The 17,336-nt window shown below is 40.0% G+C and overlaps 2 protein-coding genes across 4 annotated transcripts in view; both read left to right on the top strand.

Moving 5' to 3' along the window:
• E2F3 (E2F transcription factor 3) overlaps nt 1–6,743 on the top strand; it is a 42,045-nt gene extending 35,302 nt beyond the window's left edge. Inside the window, exons 5-7 of one of the 2 annotated variants that reach the window (XM_074542857.1) lie at nt 1,186–1,298; nt 3,608–3,743; nt 4,455–6,743. In XM_074542857.1, the coding sequence (XP_074398958.1) occupies nt 1,186–1,298; nt 3,608–3,743; nt 4,455–4,720 (515 nt within the window). In that variant the 3' untranslated portion in view covers nt 4,721–6,743. Of the gene's footprint in view, nt 1–1,185; nt 1,299–3,604; nt 3,744–4,454 lie in introns of both variants that reach the window. The other variant, XM_074542855.1, reaches the window with a different exon arrangement.
• Nucleotides 6,744–10,900: 4,157 nt separating this feature from the next.
• CDKAL1 (CDKAL1 threonylcarbamoyladenosine tRNA methylthiotransferase) overlaps nt 10,901–17,336 on the top strand; it is a 381,082-nt gene continuing 374,646 nt past the window's right edge. Inside the window, exons 1-3 of one of the 2 annotated variants that reach the window (XM_005481774.4) lie at nt 10,901–11,016; nt 12,724–12,761; nt 14,342–14,520. In XM_005481774.4, the coding sequence (XP_005481831.2) occupies nt 14,354–14,520 (167 nt within the window). In that variant the 5' untranslated portion in view covers nt 10,901–11,016; nt 12,724–12,761; nt 14,342–14,353. Of the gene's footprint in view, nt 11,017–12,723; nt 12,762–14,330; nt 14,521–17,336 lie in introns of both variants that reach the window. The other variant, XM_005481775.3, reaches the window with a different exon arrangement.

Here is a 17,336-nt window from a genome sequence, read left to right as displayed (position 1 = left end):
AACTGAAGAGCTGGAGCTGTATGCATGTGATCATGGCCATTTCACAGTTCTTTTCAGAGCCAAAAGCACTTTAACATCTCAGTTACATGGATCAGTATGTGAGGCTTCCCCATATAGTAACCCCCAAAACACTGACATTTTGACAAATACTTGTTGAACAGCAAAATATTCATATTTGTTCTGTGCTTATGCAGAAATTGACATTCTGCACTCTAGAGGTTTAAAGTAGCTGTTTAAACAGGCTTTAAAAATAATTTTGTATTATATAAATTAATATATAAATATATGAATGTTGCATAAATGTTTGTATATTTATATATATTTTATATAGGTTCTATGTATTATATGTTTATGTTTGCAAAGCCCCTCAAATTTAAACTGAAATTAGGATTTTTGTCAGCCTGGAGAAGAGAAGACTCCAGGGAGACCCTATAGCACCTTCTGGTACCTAAAAGGAGCCTATGGGAGATCTGGAGATGGATTTTTTAACAAGGACATTGTTGTGAAATGGCATTAAACTGAAAGATGGCGGGTTTGGATGAAATATTAGACAGAAATTCTTTACTGTGAGGTTGATGGGACATTGGCACAGGTTGCCCAGGGTAGCTGTGGATGCCCCACCGCTGGAATTGCTCCAGGCCAGGTTGGATGGGGATCTGAGCAACCTGGTCTATTGAAAGGTGTCTCTGCCCATGACAGAGGGATTGGAAACAAATGATCTTTTAAGGTCCTTTCCAGCCCAAACCATTCTATGATTCTATGATGCTGTGTGTGCACTACTATAGCATGCATCTATAAATTTCCTATACACTTTTCCAGTGATTTTCAGCTCTCTGCATGTTGATAGCAAGTGCATAAAAATTTTTGCTTCATGGAGTCTGTGAGTAGTTTCAGATTGTTGAACCTGAGCTTCTGTAGTTTCCCCCATATAGAGGAGGAGAGGGAGGAGCAGTCAGCACAGAGAATCCCTTTTGTTCCCTGAGTGGTGGCCCCAACTGTGACATCAAAGGGAACTTCTCACAGGGCTTCACAGTGGCAATCACAGTGTAGAGAAACAGAAAACCTTGGGTTAAGAGCTTTGTTGAAAATTGAGAAAATGGAAAAATAATTGAAAGACTTCTGCCTTTTCTAATAGTGTGAGTGTGTTGTAACCTGGGATGGAAAATTCCTTAACACTGATTACATTAGCTTATGTGACGTACCAAGATATTAGAAAAATTAGTGGCCTTAAAGACCAAACTGTTATAGTTGTGAAAGCTCCTCCAGAAACAAGACTTGAAGTGCCTGACCCAGTGGAGGTAAGGAGAATCTGGCATTTCCTGCCTGGTTACATATAATTTTTCTGCAGATGCAGCATCTCCTGAGTCTTACTGTGATATGTGCCCACGCACACAGTCTTATATTCTTACACATTTTATGGATTTTTCTGTAGAAAAGGAAGGGGAAACTTTAAACATCAATTCACACAGAACAATTATTATTTGTTCCTTTTCACTCACTTTCATATTTCTTCAGAGTAATCAACACTATTTACAGATAATTTTCTTTTGCTATGCTTTACATAAAGAGAAGCTCTCCCTTGACAATTGAAATTTCCTTGGTTTTTTACAATGTCAAGTCTTTCACAAGAAATTCAGCTTTTTTATCTTAGTTAAAAAGTTAATGGATAACTCAATGCCTTAAGCATCTTGACAATGCATATAACTGATATCCTAATTTATTGAAGCATGTTTTCATGTAGGAATTTATTTTCTGAAGTACTAGAGGTATTGTAGAAATTTGTGTTTTACTCCTAGAACACATTCTTGCCCTTCCTTCTTTCATCATCGTCTTGGCTTCATTGGCACTCACTTTAATTCTCACTTGGGAGGATGGACCCAAGTATGTTGGGCAAATGGGAATAATTTGCAGGAATGGCTTGGTTAGAGATTCAAACATGTACCTAATTTCTTCACTCAAGGAGCAAGCAGAGATGGGCCTAACCCCACCAACACTGCAAATGTTTTGTTCATGGCTGTGCATTAATCTTTCATCCCTACACCAGGCCAAGTGAGCTCAGCCATACCTGCTGTCCTGTAGGCAGGATCAGACTCTGGATTCCCTGTCACTTTTTTTCCTAAGATTATTCTGCACTTGCTTAGACCCATTTTGGTTTCCATCCTTTTTTTCTTTTCTTTGCCTTTGTCCTTACTTTCCCCTTTGAACCTTGTTGCAGGTTCTGGCAGGAAGAATAAATCATTTTGTTGCAATGAGAAAAGGATATCTTTTATCAGTATTCATAAATATGTACTGTTATTGTTGTTTGCTTTCCTGTTTCTTTTCCCCTGGGCATTTTGCTTTGATTTTTAATTCAGCGAAATCAGGCAGGCAGAGAGAGATGCACACGATCGTTAAAATTAGTGCTTAGACCTCCCTTATCCTCTGTGCCCACCTTATTTAATTTTCAGCTTCAGGCAGTAAAGTCCTATTTCTTTCTGTCACATGCTATTACATTCCAGTGTTCATTTTTTTGCATACCTCAGTCACTCAATAGTACCTTCCTTCTCCAGCTCCTGCTCTTTACATCTCCTTTTTCTCCAGTTATCTGCAGCATTGCCCTAAGTACTCTTTTAACTGTTTTTTCTTCCCTGGCAAACCCCCATTCATTTGCTGTTCTCTGTGTTTGTAAATGCTGTCTGTTATGTTACATAACTGTCAGAACCCAAATAATAAGAGGAACATTTTGTCAAAGGGCACAAAAGGAAATATTTTAAACAAGTCTGCAAAGAGGTACCTAATACCTATATTTATGCTTTTTAGAAAACTATTGATGCAATACAGCAGCAGCAGGTTTATTTATAACCAGAGTAATTTATGGTTTTCCATCATAACACAAAAGAGCAGCTTTGCAGGTTTTCTGTGGCTGGATCGTGTTGGTTTATTGCATCAGTGTGTGAAAGTTAAGAAAAGTGTAACTTCTTGCAACAAATTAGCAGTTCCTATTCAGAACCACCATTAAAATCACTGCCTTGAGGGGGAAGAAGAACTTAAATAAGTAGTTTGGGTGAAGAAAACAGCATCGGGTTTGGAGTTATGTTCTTTGGAAATATTGCCTGATAAATAGGTGAACTTAGATACAGGTGTCTGAGTTCAGTTGAGTAGGTGCTGAAGGCCCTTGGGAAAGTTGGAAAGATGTTTTGGCATCTTTTTAAAGTAGAAACATTTATACAAATACATCCAATATTATTGTTATGAATAATAATAAAGCCTGTGACTTGCATCCCACAGTTCCATTCCATCAGAATGCTGCAGGCTATTGTGGTTATAAGAAAATGCTTGGAGTTCAATCCTTTATGCCTCCTTTCTTATATGATACGACACACAAAAATGGTGGGGTTTTGACATTTGTGCATGACAGCAGAAAAAGTTTTTATGTTCTAGTCTGCAAGATACATCAGCCAAACCTTTCACATCTTGAAAAAAAAATAGCTTGGTGTTCTTTTCAGGTTCTTTTGATTATTAAAACAATACTCAAATATTCACAACCCAGTAAGAATTTACTCAGTATCATCAATATTCTGTTGTGTTCATTGGTGTAACACCATTCTGATGTTTGTTTTGTTAGCAGAGTGCATTGATACATTTATCTAGTACTCAAGGACCTATTGAAGTTTATCTGTGCCCAGAGGAAAATGATGCCCTCAGTCCAATGAAAACCTATAGTCAGGACCACAATGGAAATATTTCCAAAACCATTTCCAAAGGTAAAATTATTTCTTTGCACTACTAATGGCCTTTCTTCAAGCTCACATTAAAGGTTTCAGTTTGAACTTTGGATTTCCAGTTCTTTTTCTTTGGCTTTATTTTTCTAAGAAGTGGAAAGCTAAGGTATCGATTTTTCACTATGTATTTCTGGTTGATATAGTCAGAAATAAGTTTTCATTTGCATCATTTCTTTAAAGTAAGTTTTCTGTTTGGATATCGTATGTAACCAAAGTGTATGTAATTCTGAAGAAAGAGACAATTGTGTTCCTTTTAAATTTTCAAATAAACAGTAGCAGTAAAGATCCATCTCAACACAAGAGGCAGAAATCTCTGGGTATGGGTATATGTGAAACTACATTGCTTCACTGATGACATCTGGTACCTAGAAAATTCTCAGATTTGACTATGAACTCCATGAAAAAATGCGTGTCTTCACTGTGTTTGATTTATTTCCCCCTGCAGATGTTTAAATCTTGTAAGATAATTTTTAAATAGAAAAGTCAGAGATTATAGCAATATGATCATTTTTGAGAAGCCCTTTGTAACACATTGAAAACAATCTAGAAATTATATGGAGGCCATTTTTTATTGTTGGAATTATGCTTTTTGAAAGGCCCTTTATGCTGTGGTTACTTTGTTTGATCTGTGTCTGATATTTCTACTGAGATTAAATGTGACAACTTTTTATTTTTTTCTTCCTCCTGTCTCAGAAGTGGCTTCTGCTAACTCAGGACAAGGTGACTGCTCAGTAAATATGGCAACAATCTCTCCATTGGCTTCTCCAGCCAACCTTCTACAGCAGACCGAGGACCAAATTCCCTCAAACTTTGAAGGACCATTTGTGAATTTGCTGCCTCCTCTGCTTCAGGAAGATTATTTGCTGAGCCTTGGGGATGAAGAAGGCATCAGTGACCTCTTTGATGCTTATGATTTAGAGAAACTTCCTTCACTGATGGATGAATTTATATACAGCTGATTGTCTTAAGTGCTGTCCATATCTAAACTATGTTTTTAGTGGAATCAAAAAACCTGCCATCATTCAGAGTTGTCCTCTACTTACCTTAAAAATAGCATTATTAAATAAATTAGGCTCCTGAACAGTGCTGATATTTTAATTGAATCCTCCCTGTAACACCATAAGGAACAAGGGAAGGCTTTTACAGCAGAGCCTTCTCCCTGCTCCCGAGCTCCAGTGCCTTGCGAGTCAGCGGGTGCAAGCAGGTGACCGTGGATGTTTTGTCCTCACACTCCCCCAGTCTCTGCTTCCCGTGACAAGTGGGCTTACGGAGAAGGGCTCCGTGAACTGGTTTAGTCCTAAATCACCATTTTGTAATAGTATTTCAGGTCGTGCCTTCTGCAGAGAATGCATGTCTTTGGAGTGTCACAACATGGATTGTACACGCAGTGAACGTAAATATGAAGTAATGCAAAAGAGTGGAATGGGATTCTTGAGCTACTTGTGGGAATGTTTAAATTGCTGTCATAATGCTCATTTTGAGCTATGTATATGTCTCATTATGAGGTCAAATACTTATGTCCTTAAAAGCTTTTAATGAAAAGAAAATACACTGTAAATGTAGTGTATATTGCAGATATTGAAAAGTATAAAGTTCTGCCACTTCTCGTAGTAATCGCAGATTTTTAAAAACGCTTGTGTGTGCGCGTGTGTGCGTGTGAAAGTAGTTTTTGTTGGTTGTTTTTTTTAAACTAGAACGAAGATGCACAGTTCAATTTTACTGCCCCCAGTGTGCATTAGAACTGGTACAAGGATTTTTGTGGTACTAAGTGGGGCTTCATGTTAAGTGCCTACTAGAGATGCACTGTGGGTTTTTCCCTCTATGGAAAACACTTATGCCAAGCTTTGTTTGTTCAATATATCATATTTATCTCAGTGGGTTAGCTTCCTCTGCTTACAGCTTTTTATAATTCTCTTCGCCAGCAAAATGGAACTAATTTTTTTCCAAAGTACATAACTGTAAGTACCACATCAACTGAATTGCATTTATTTTTTGAAGATCTTTGCTAGTATAGTATAGTACCAATATTTATTTTTTGAACGTCAGAGGAATTCTAAGAAGTCTTAAATAATTTTTTTTTCTTGAGTGTAAAATATTTTGCCATGTTCTGGGCTAAATTAATGTAATGTTGATTAGATGATGCCCATATAATCTTTTTGTTTGCATTACTGTTGTGCTTATCTGACATACTCAGAAAATTAGTACTATTTGTACTGTAGTAGAATATTATGTATGCAGGTTTTCTGGTACCATTGAGTTGCTGCTATGAAAGCTCACACACGAAAAGGCAAGAAGTCACAGTACTAATAAGGAAACTGTATGACTGTGTGGGTTTTGGAATATAACAGATGTATAAAGGGCAACACATAAAGAACTGTTAAACAGTGTTAAGTGTGTGTTTATATGTACAAATGTTTGCATAGATCATTCAGCAGTTGTATTTAATTTGATATATGTTCTCAACTCACACTTTAGTTATCTAGCAGTTTTGTACAATAGAATTAATTTGTAAACACTGCCAGAATATTTTCTAGCTGGTTTGTAATTTTTTAAGAGTTTTTTTAGATGTGGATCTGTAAATAAAATTGTAGTATTTAAAGTTTTTGTCTTGTGGAAGAGGAAAGTAAAAGTTGTGTGAGCATGAAGATTTGCGAGACAAAGGGGCACTTTTGCGAGGGAAGAGAAAATGAAGACTAACGCAGACCATCTTTTTTTTGTACAAATTAAACACTTGTCCCAATGTGTGTGGGCAAAATACTAATCTAATTTAGCTTTGCATTGTATGCTAGTTTAAAAAAAAAAACAAACCTCTGTAAAATACTGTAAAAAAAAAAAGGAAAAACCAACAAAAAAAGCTTTTATGGTGAGTTTTGTAAATAGATTTACTAAAGGGTGACATGTTCTCTAGCTGTGATCTTACCACTTCAAATGGATGTAATTTGAATAAATTTTGTATGGTAATGAATCAATAAAAATGAAATTTTTTAAAGACTTTAGATTTGTATACAACTATTTAAATTTTTCTTAGTCTTGGTGCCTGTCATACTGTTTCTTGAAACCTGTTACTGTTTTCGTTATTAGTGCAAACACTCATTTGAGAGATAGTTTCAATCCCTTTTTTTTTATGATGCCAGCAATTTCAGTGTTTTTTTTTTAAGCCAGACTGAAACAAGAATAAAAGACACATGTTAAGAGACACAGCCGGTGATCCAGAGGTTGGGATTATAAAGATTTATTTTTATTTATTACCTCTCCTCTCATATGAATTATGAACATAATGATGTTAGAAATAGAAATGGTGTTATTTAATCCTACAATAACGTTCAAGTACTTGTTAAGGATCTGCTTAACCTGCCGACTAATAGTTCTCCAGAAGTTTCCTAATAGTAGCTTTGAAAAGAAGTGTTTTCTTGAGTCACTTCCAACAGTCCCTTGCACCAGACCTATATTTATGAACTTATACTTTTCTAGTATTAGTGCTGCACCTTTTTAGATACCTGGCCATCCATCAACTGCAAAAAAAAAAAGAAAAAAAAAAAAGATAATAAAATCACAGTAATACAGTTGATTGCTTAAATGTTGTACCTCTGAGCAAGTCACTTGTGTCTTGTTGACTTCCTGCACACCAGGAGAAGGCTATTGCTTTTTCTGTGCACCTGTATATATTCAAACATCTGCACACAGCAGTACTGAAAGGAAGATTACTGAAAGGTCCTCTGTATATTCTTAATGAATAATAAAGGAGGGTCAGAAGTCTGTGTTCTGTGATCTCCTTTTGAAGCAGAGGTGGCAATAAATATCTGCTGTACCTCCCTGGCCTGTTCTCAGTTTCTCTGTGCTGCTGTTGCCATAAGCACTTTTTTATTTGCCCCTAGAATCTGCTTCTGATTACTAGTTTTCATGTCACTTTCCTCTCTCCTTCCTTCTGCTTTCTGTATCTGCTTTGCAAACTTGGGATGTGCTGAGGTGCAGGATAAAACAAATTAGCCAGTTAAAATACTTATTCCTGCTCCTCCAGGCTAGCATGGTGTACCTCAACATTATTCAGTGTACAAGTATTAGTTCCAGGGAGGTTTTATTGGGGCCTCTGTGTGCTGCATTCCTTGGCTGCCAGCAGATGGAAAAGGTTTTGGAAAAATCTGTCAACATAGTCTGAATGACAGGCAACTATTTATTCCTTTACACACAGGAAAGGAGTTTGGAAAAAAAAAAGGGAGGTTCATGCTCGTGTACAGTAAGAACTCATCCACCTACAAATGACCAGAAACAGTAACTATATTCCTTTTTACTTATACCTGAAAGAATAAATTGTACCTTGATCTTGATGCTAACGTGAACATTTCTGTTGTAGAAAGAATGCAAGGTATGTGAGGTAGCAGGAAAAAGCTATATGTTTAAAAGCAAAAAATTTAATATATGTCTTATTTTTCCCCTGTGTGAAACACAATTAATGCACAATGCCATTAGCGTTCCTGCAGCCAACAGTTGTCAACACTGAGTGAACCATGAGTCTGAATAGCAAAGTCAGTGAAGTGATACTAACCAAAGCATAAACAAGCAGAATTCATCTCCCCATTCTGCTTTTCATGCTGAAGTAAGAGCTGCCTGGATATTACTCTACAGCTAAGTGATGATCAGAAGAATGCTTGCTTGGCCTTTATTAAGTCTGGGAGTTTCTTTACCCACTATTTTTAAAACTTGACAGGAAGAAAGTGTCATATATAACAGGAAAAAATGGGCTGTTACCAGTTCTGAGAGGTGCTGAATGTTGCTCACAAATGACCAACCAGATTCCTCCTAAATTTCAAGAGTGGAGGAAAAAAATATCTAATTTCTGGTGTCTCTTTTAGGACATTTTTTCTGAATACCTTCCTGCCCATTTCCACCCAGATATGATGTTAGTTATCAGAGAATTAGGTTGCCATATAAAAATTGAGCCCTCACCTCCCAGGCCACTTTCCTTCCCTAAGCATGCTTGTTGAGATGCTCTAAACCCACTAAGGATGTATCTTCTGCTAACCAGGACCTGAGGCTGAGATTTGGATTTAATTTTCCCAGCAGTTTTTGTGTTTTTCCAACCACCTGCTCCTGGCAAAACCTATGACTTTAGGTGGCAGCTCAGGTAACTGAGTAACTGAGGCTGATGTTTTTGAGTCTAGCAGCCCTGAAGAGTAGGAAGTGAGGTCTGCAGGCAACTTGGAAAGGATGAAATCTAAAGCTCTTCTTTGGATGCTCAAGGAACTGGAGCACGTATGCTTCAATATCTTCAGCCCAGAGAAGGCCAGCACTGGAAGTTGTACTCCCAGCCACTGTCACATAAAAAGCAGTTTTTCCAGTTTTCTTCCTGCAGTCAGGAGGTAGTGGGGAATTATCTGCTCCCTTCTCTCCCTGCTGTGCTACCTGCTAGGAATGTGCTACAAAGCAATTTAGGTTTGTGAGCTTCCATGGCACTGGGAGAGTGCCTTCCAATTTGTGGCTACATCCTGGGGCTCACCGGGACCGTGCTGGCACAAGGGCTGCTTGCTGCTGTGAATTCTTGGCAGCAGGACAAGGTAAAGGCTCTGCCAGATCATGCTGGAGCTGATCAGTGCGGCCTATTTCTGTCATTAGGTGTGGGACTCATGGGTTATTCCTGCTTGGGAGCTGCTCTTGGAGATCACTGCTTCCCCTTAAGGAGTAGTGCTTGTCAGTGCTGGCCCTTTGGAGATGCTTGGTTATGTCTTGCAGGCTGTGCTCTGCTCTTTTAGCCAGCTGTAAGCCAGCACTGGTGTGTGCCCACCTGGGTTTTTAAGCAGAGCAGGAGCACTTGGCTGCTGGGGACAGCTGTGAGGGAGGGCAGGGCAGGGCTCCCTGAGGAGAGAAGATGAATCCCAGGAGTGCATGTGAAATACTCCGAGCTGAAAAGAAGGAAAGGAATCGCTACCCTGATGAGGCAGCAGTAAAAATGCTCATTGGGGATACAGACACCATTGCTACTGACCTGGCAGGGACTTCTTACTCCACAGGAGGTGGTCTGAAATAGATCAGCATGGCCGCCCATTTTGAAATATTTCCCTCCATTCTCTCGTGGCTAAAAATGCCGCAAAAGTAACAAACTACACATCAGACAGTGCCTCACTGAGAGCATCTTTGGAAAGTCCTTGTGTGCCTAAGCAAAGACCAAATAGGAAGGCAAATATATCTTCAACTGTAACAATGACTTCGTCATGAGACCAGGGTGGTATTAATAGTGCTCAGTCCTGCTCAGAATGATTTGTTTTTAAAGACTGATTTAAGTGAAGTGCTTATTTCTTTCTGACCCATTTCTCTTCTTTAAATCTCACCTGTTTCTTTGTCCACACTTTCTTTTTTTTTTTTTTCTTTTTTCTTCCTGTGAGCATTGTCAGATAAGCATTGTATAAAGTAAGCACCAGTTTTTAAGAAAAAGGCGAGGGAGATGATATTCTTAATTACAAGTTGTCACATTTTAGCTGTGAGTCAACCGACAGACCTATTATGGAGTGCACCCAGGGTTTTAATTCACTTTCCCTCCAGCTCCAGGGAGGCTACAATCTGCTTTTTTAAGAATAAACTGATTGCAAAGGCTCCTTCTAAAGAGAGAACCTAACGTTTGAAATGCAACTACAGGAAATGGTGACTTTTACATCCCAAAGCTGACTACCTCAAAATAGAATATACTAAAGATACAGTATAAATAATCGTTTTAGGTTGTGTGTATATTAAAGCCAAAGCCATAATAACATGCTCACTCTCGACAACACAGATCAGCAGGGACACTGCACGCTTAACCTGCTCAGAGCTTTACCTTCAGCCATCCAACAACCATAAACATCAAACAGAGAAGTTTGGAGAAAAACAGTGCCAGAAACTTCAGCCCTCTGATACTAAATATTTTGACCAATATCTTTTAAGGTATTCAGCAAAGCTGCCGCTAACATTGTATTTTAAAGAAATAAACAATGAAAAATAAAAATAAGAATAAAAAAAGAGTGTTGTGGCCAGAAAAGCATTGAATAGCTCATCACCCATTTGGATCAGACACATCAGCATCGTAGGACAGGCATTGCTGAGATTGCTGTTTTCCAATGAAAACGAAGACGAAATTCCGAGGCTCCGGGAGACCGCGCTCTCAGCGGCGAAGCGGCGGCGCCGCGCCCTCCGCGCTGTTGTGGCCCCCGCCGGCCGCCGTCCTGGCGCCGCTGCGCGCGCGAGGCCTCGGGGCGGGGCGCGATGGCGGAGCCCGGGTGAGGCGCGGGTGAGTGTCGGGGTCGGGCCGGGCCCCGGCCTCCTTCCCCTCCGTCCATCCCTACCCGCTTCTCCCGTCCTGTCCCGTCCTTCCCTCCCCTGCCTGGCTGTGGGGACCTGGCCGAGCTGCCCTTCTCCTGCCCGCGCCATGCTGCCGTCCCCTGTGCGGCCCTCCCGGGCTGCGCGTTAAATTCGGGGGGAGGAGATGAACGTCCGGGCGGGAATCTGCGGAGGGGCCGGGTTGCGGCTCGGGGATGGTGGGGTACCCTCGGCGGGCTGGGGGAGCCGAGCCCAGCCGGGCTCCGGGATGTGCGTGGGCCAGGCTGCCCCTCGCCCGTGGGCCGCTCTTGTGTGTGTGTTTATATATATATATATGTGTGTGTGTGTGTTCACATATTTATGTGTATGAGGAGAGACTGCGGGAACCAGGTTTGTTTAGTCTGGAGAACAGAATACTGAGCGGGGATCTCATGAATGCGTGTAAATATCTCAGAGGCGGTGCCGGACTCTTCAGCTGCCCAGTGACAGGACGAGAAGCAGCGGCCATGAACTAAAAGGAAGGAAATTTCACTTTAACGGGAAGAAGAACTTTACATTGAGGGTGGCCGGGCACTGGAACAGGCTGCCCAGGGAGCTTGTGGCGTCTCTCTCTCTGGACACGTTCAAAACCCACGTGGGGACATCCCCTTGTAACCTCCCCAGGTGGCCCGGCCGTGGCAGGGCTGGATGATCTCTGGAGCTCTCTTCCAACGCCAACAATTCCATCGTTCTGTGATGTGTACATATATATGGACACACGCCCATAAAACATACGTATATGCTTCAAACTCAGTCTCTGTGTATTAACGCTGCAGTTTTCTTCTGCTCTGTGTGGGCCGGGAATAAAATCCCGGGGCTTTACCGGAGACACGTGTTGGTAAATAGCTAAAAGGAGCAGCCCTCTTCCACCTGGATGGGAGTTCCCCGTTGGAATGTGCGAGGAGGTTGAGCAGGGGTGGCCAAACCAGACTGGCACACTGGAAGTTTTGGTTGTGACAAGATGTTAAAACAGCTCTAGTTTTTTAATTGCTCTAATGTTGCTCTAAACTAATGGTTTTTTTAAAGAAAAATGTAGAGTTCTGTAGGTGCAGCTGGGCTGTACGAGAAGAATACATTAACTTTTAATTTTATTATCACTTCTTATTTCAATCCCTTTACCAGAATAGCTGCAGGAATTCGTTTTTATTTTTGTTTTTTCCTTGTGAAGGAGATCTCATGCATGCATATGGAACTAGTGCAGATATCAAGTAATCTGTTTTAACATAAGTTCCACAGTGTTTTAATTTAAAAAAAAATGTGAATGACTTGAACTAAAATTTGCTGTTAATCTTTCTCCCTTCTTTTGTTCAAAATTTTAAACTGATTGAAGATAGAATCTGGAGAAAGTCTGAGATAACTTAAGTACATCTGACTTAGACAAAAAAAAAAAGACTCTATAGAAGAAGGATAAACAGAACAGTGCCACTGCTCAGGAGACACGGAAAACGTGGGAACTCTTCCACCTTGCCAGCCAGCATGTATACCAGCTCAAACTCATGGGCAAGGAATGTATTTCTGCAAAGGGAGGTTGAGGGCTTGTTGGACAATAACATGAATTCATGGCTTTCTGTCTGCTAGTTCTGCTTTTTCACGCCATATCTTTTTTCCTTTTCCTCTTCCTTATCCCCCCACCCCCCAGGTTTACTGTCCAAGAGGATTTATACCTTGCTTAAAAAGGTAAGAATTTTAGTTTGGCTGTGTTCTTAGTTCCATGGGTCACTGAAATAAGCTAAGCTGATTTGTTTTTCCAGCTGCTCCATTATATTGGGTATTTTTCTGTAAGAGAGGAAAAAATGACAAATCAAAACTTTTTATTCCCTTCCAGATAGTGATTTGAACTTTACTTATTTGTACATATTCTCAGTGGTGTAAGTTAGACATAAGAGATGCCACTTTTCTCTCATATTCTTTATTGCTGGACTTTTCACAAATGTTTATTTTCACCTTTTGCTGCACTATTGTATAGATCCTGTTTTTTTTTTTATCTAGAAGAATGCTAACTGCCAGCTTGGGCAGATGCATCCTCTTTGTGACATCATTCTGTTCCTTTTGAAGTTAAATGCAGATGTGTGATGGTTCAGCTTACGTGAAGTTTTATTTTAAAGTATATTTTGCACGATTGACTGGAAAGTGCACGGGTGCTCAACTTTTTATGTTCTTCAATAATTCATTTGCAACATCTGGAAGTGTTTTTATGCCAGTAGCAAACCTTCAGTTACTGAAGTATAAGTTTTAAGACATTAAAGCCTTGGTTTTTTGTTCTTCATGGTCACCTAAGAAAGTGTTGTTTTTTCCCTATAAACTGTGAAATACCCTTGTATGATTTCCTTAGTGGGCTGTTGGTTTATGTAAAACACCTGAGTTTCCAATGGTACTTCAGACTTTATTCTAACTTTATTCTATTGCAGCACAGTGTGGTGTGTAATTAAGCAGTAGCTTTTTTTACAGACTTTTCTAGCAAATAGCTTTTTTTTGATTCCTGAAAACTGATCTGGATTTTTGCATCTGCTGGGAGATACATATGCATATATCTTTAGTTTCTCGTGAAAAATATAATTAGATATTAGCAATCTTTTAATATATTAATTCTAGCCAGATTATAGTATATATATATTTTATTAGTTAGGTATAGTTGTTTAACATTCTGTACCTGAAAACAGAAATTTTTATTTTACTGTCCCAGTGAATGAGCTAATTAGGATGAAAGCCATGTGGGATCAGGAATTATAGGAATAGTTTGGTTTGTTTTCAGAAGGACTGTGCAAACATATTGGTTAGTGTCCACACACAGATAAGAGAGCCAGAATGGGCTCTGGAGCAGTCACTTGGGTTCTGTGTCTTTTGTTCTTTTTCTGTGATGTGAGTGGAAGTACATCCATCATGTGGCAAGAGCTCACTATTTTATTGTGATGCTGACATGATGTAAAATACCTGTATTTTGAATGTGTCGTGTCAGAGGAGGTGAAGGGAGCTTGAGGTAGGAGATGACAAGGGACAGATGATTTATAAATAAGCTCTGAGGAATCTGTATGGTTTGTGACTTTGTCCCTGCCTGTGTTTGAGGTACTGGGGGAAGAGGGCATTCAGGAAATGTCTCTGGTAGTGAATTGTTTGTGTGTACTCAGTATCCCTCATGTGCGTGATACATTGCACTTATGCTTAGGGATACATCTGACTTTTCCTTATGGGAAATGTGCAGTAGGTACAAGGCCTTGGTTTTGTATTCAAATGCTTTCCTAATGCCAGTCTTCTCCCAGCACTTCTTGAAGATGCCTGCTGCCTGTGAGCCAGTGCTTGAGGATATTGAAGACATCGTGTCAGCAGAGGATTTGAAGCCGCACGATCGGCAGTTTGCGAGAAGGAATGTTTTTCCCAAAGTGCGAAAGCGCAACTCCCAGAAGAACGCTCAGACAGATGATGAGCCCCCCAGTGACAGGTACAGTCTTACACTGACCCTGACTTGGTGCTTTTCTTGTTTCTCCTATGCACTTGTCAGATTTTAAAAATAAGGTTGAAGTTTGTGTTATATCTTAATGTGAAATCTGTGTACAAGATATAAATGAGTAAAATAGTCCGCATAGAATGTAGAGAGAATAAATAATAAATCTTAAGCAAATTCCTTTTCCTAGACAGATTTTCTGTGGAAATCAGTTATTGCTGAGGTGTTGATGAATGGAATAATCAGACTGGAAAAATTATTTCTGTTATGCTTTTATGTGTAAAGGATTTCTGAAAAATTGTCTGTTTAATCTTAATTATCTAAATATAATCTGAGCTTTTCAAAATGCAGTTCTGGAGTAGCCTTTTGACTTGTGAAATGAGTAATAGGAGCAAAATCCTGAGAGGTGCATAAAGGTTGGGACTGGAAGGTCATCTTTTCCAAACCCTCTGCTTGAGCACTGCCACAAAAAAGCAGTTGGCAGGACTCTGACCAGGTAGTTTTTGAGTATCTCCAGGAGATGGAGATTCTGCAGTCTCCCCGAGTAACCTGTGCCAGTTCTTGGTGATTTTTAGAGTGAAAAAGGTGCTAAGAGGGAACCTCCCATGTTTCAGTTTGTGCCTGTTGCCTCTGGTCCTGTCATTGGGCACCACTGAAAAAAATCCTGGCTGTGCCTTCTTTGCACTCTCCCTTCAGGTATTGATGTACTTTGATGAGATCATCCTGAGCCTTCTCCAGGCAGAGCACTCCCAGCACTCTAAGCTGTTTCTGTTTTGAGGTGTGTTCCAGTCCCTTCATGATCTTTATGGCCCTTTGCTGGACTGTCTCCAGTGTGTCCCTGTCTCTGTTGTGAGTGCATCCTGCCAGGGCCCAGGGACTTGTGTATGCTCAGTGTGCTGAACTGTGTATTCTCTGACCCAGTCTCCTTTCATGAAGGGTGCATCAGCCTTGCTTCAGTCTTTAAACCCGTTTTCTGCATCCTGGGATGTGGAGAGGCTGTACTTGTGTGTACATCCTGCAAGTGACATAGGAAAATTTCTTTTGAACTCAATGTTTTATTTCAGTGGAAATAGTATGCAGTAAGCATGAAATGGATCTTTGTGTTTTTCCTACTTGTGATTTCCAGAAGAACAGAATCAACTTTCTGCTGCAGTGGAATTGATTAGAGTATAGGTCAGCTCAGTTATTGATTTTAGTTTCTACTGCAGGTCTGAGATCTATGTTTTTTTCTTTTAAACATTAGTTTCAAGTTGGTGCATAAAATTTCCCTAGATGATAAAAATGAAAACAAATTGTGTATGAAAATTTAATTTCCTGTGGAGAAATAAAATTCTGGGTTTTCACTGATGTTGAAAAGAGATTTTTATAAACATAACAATGCATTTTTATCTGCATGCTCCTAAAGGTGCATTGGCCCCAGTCTGCCAGGAGTGTATGGACATCTGAGCTGGTGCTCTGTAGATACTTCACACAAGTAGTTCATGCCCAGAGTGTTCAGGTACTATATATTCTTAGCAGGCTTCAGTGTTTCAGTGTTTTGTACCCAAGAAAGCACATTGAACATGTGTTGTTTAGACAGCAGGAAGTCTAAATACCCTGCGTTTGCAGTTAATGATCATTAATGTTCCATCAACAAATTTCTATTTTTAGCTAGGGGAAGTGTCTGTTAAAAAAGAAGCGTGGAGGGGGAGGGGGAGGAAAAAAAAAAAGCTGTAGGCAGGGTGCAGTATTGTGTTCCAGGATGTGTGGTGTTCTTGTACTGGCATCTTTAGCTCATTGGCAGTTATCCCAGGAATTTCAATGAGAGCTTCTTACAGAACTTTTTGTTGGTTTTTGGAGCCTTGTATGTGCTAGCTGCGCACTGCCTGTCTGCCATGCTGCTGCTGTAGCCCGGAAAGGTTGGGATGGGGGCTTTCTGCTGTTGGTGTGGCTGGTGGCCATCAAGTTAATTTATAGAGCTGGCTTGTGTGGAGGGAACTGTATGCATGTTGTAATATTAAAAGGCTGCAGTTTGTTTGCTGGTGGCCTAATTTCAGTGCTGTCACTTGAAGGTTACTTGTTACATGGTACGATAATTTTGAGAACTTTGGAGAGTTTAAATTTGGGATTTTTTTTGTATTTGTGTGTTTTGCTGGGGTTTTTGTTATTGCTTTAACATAACTGCAATGCACTGATTCTGTTGTTACCCTACAGCTCCTGCACCTTCTCCATGCTGAAACTCTTTTCTATCTCTTTTCTTGCTAGTTGTGGTGGATTGACTCTACCACAAGGGAGAGAACTGGAAGAGTGAAAGTGAGAAAACTTGTGGGTTGAGATGAAGACAGATAAAGTGAAGGAAGGAAGGAGCAGGGAAAAACCCCAAGTGATGCAAAAGCAGCCATTTGCCACCTCCCACAAGCAGACTGGTACCCAACCAGTCTCAGAACAGTGTTTTTTTTGGAAAGACCAAAGGCACAGCTTTTATTGCTGAACATGATGTCATCTGAAATGAATTATCCTGTTGGTCAGCTATTCTACCCATGTTCTTCCCAACCTGTTGTCCATCTGCAGCCTGCTTGTGGCGGGATGGAGCACAGTGGGAAACAAGCAAGCACTGTTCAATGACTGCTGAAACCACCGGTGTGTTAACACTGTTCCAGTCACAAACACAAAACACAGCCCTACAGTGGTTTTTGTTACTCTATCCCAGCAAGGCCTAATACCCATTACACTAAAATCACATAATTACTATTTTTCCTCAGCTGTTTTGGAGTCGTTACTGTTTGCATTGCTTATTTCATGTTTGAAGAATTACAATTCATTCAGTCAATTCA

This window comes from Zonotrichia albicollis, chromosome 1, assembly GCF_047830755.1.
Source record: "Zonotrichia albicollis isolate bZonAlb1 chromosome 1, bZonAlb1.hap1, whole genome shotgun sequence".
Taxonomy (NCBI): domain Eukaryota; kingdom Metazoa; phylum Chordata; class Aves; order Passeriformes; family Passerellidae; genus Zonotrichia; species Zonotrichia albicollis.
Note: the sequence above shows the minus strand (reverse complement) of the source record. Positions and strands in the feature narration are given on the sequence as shown.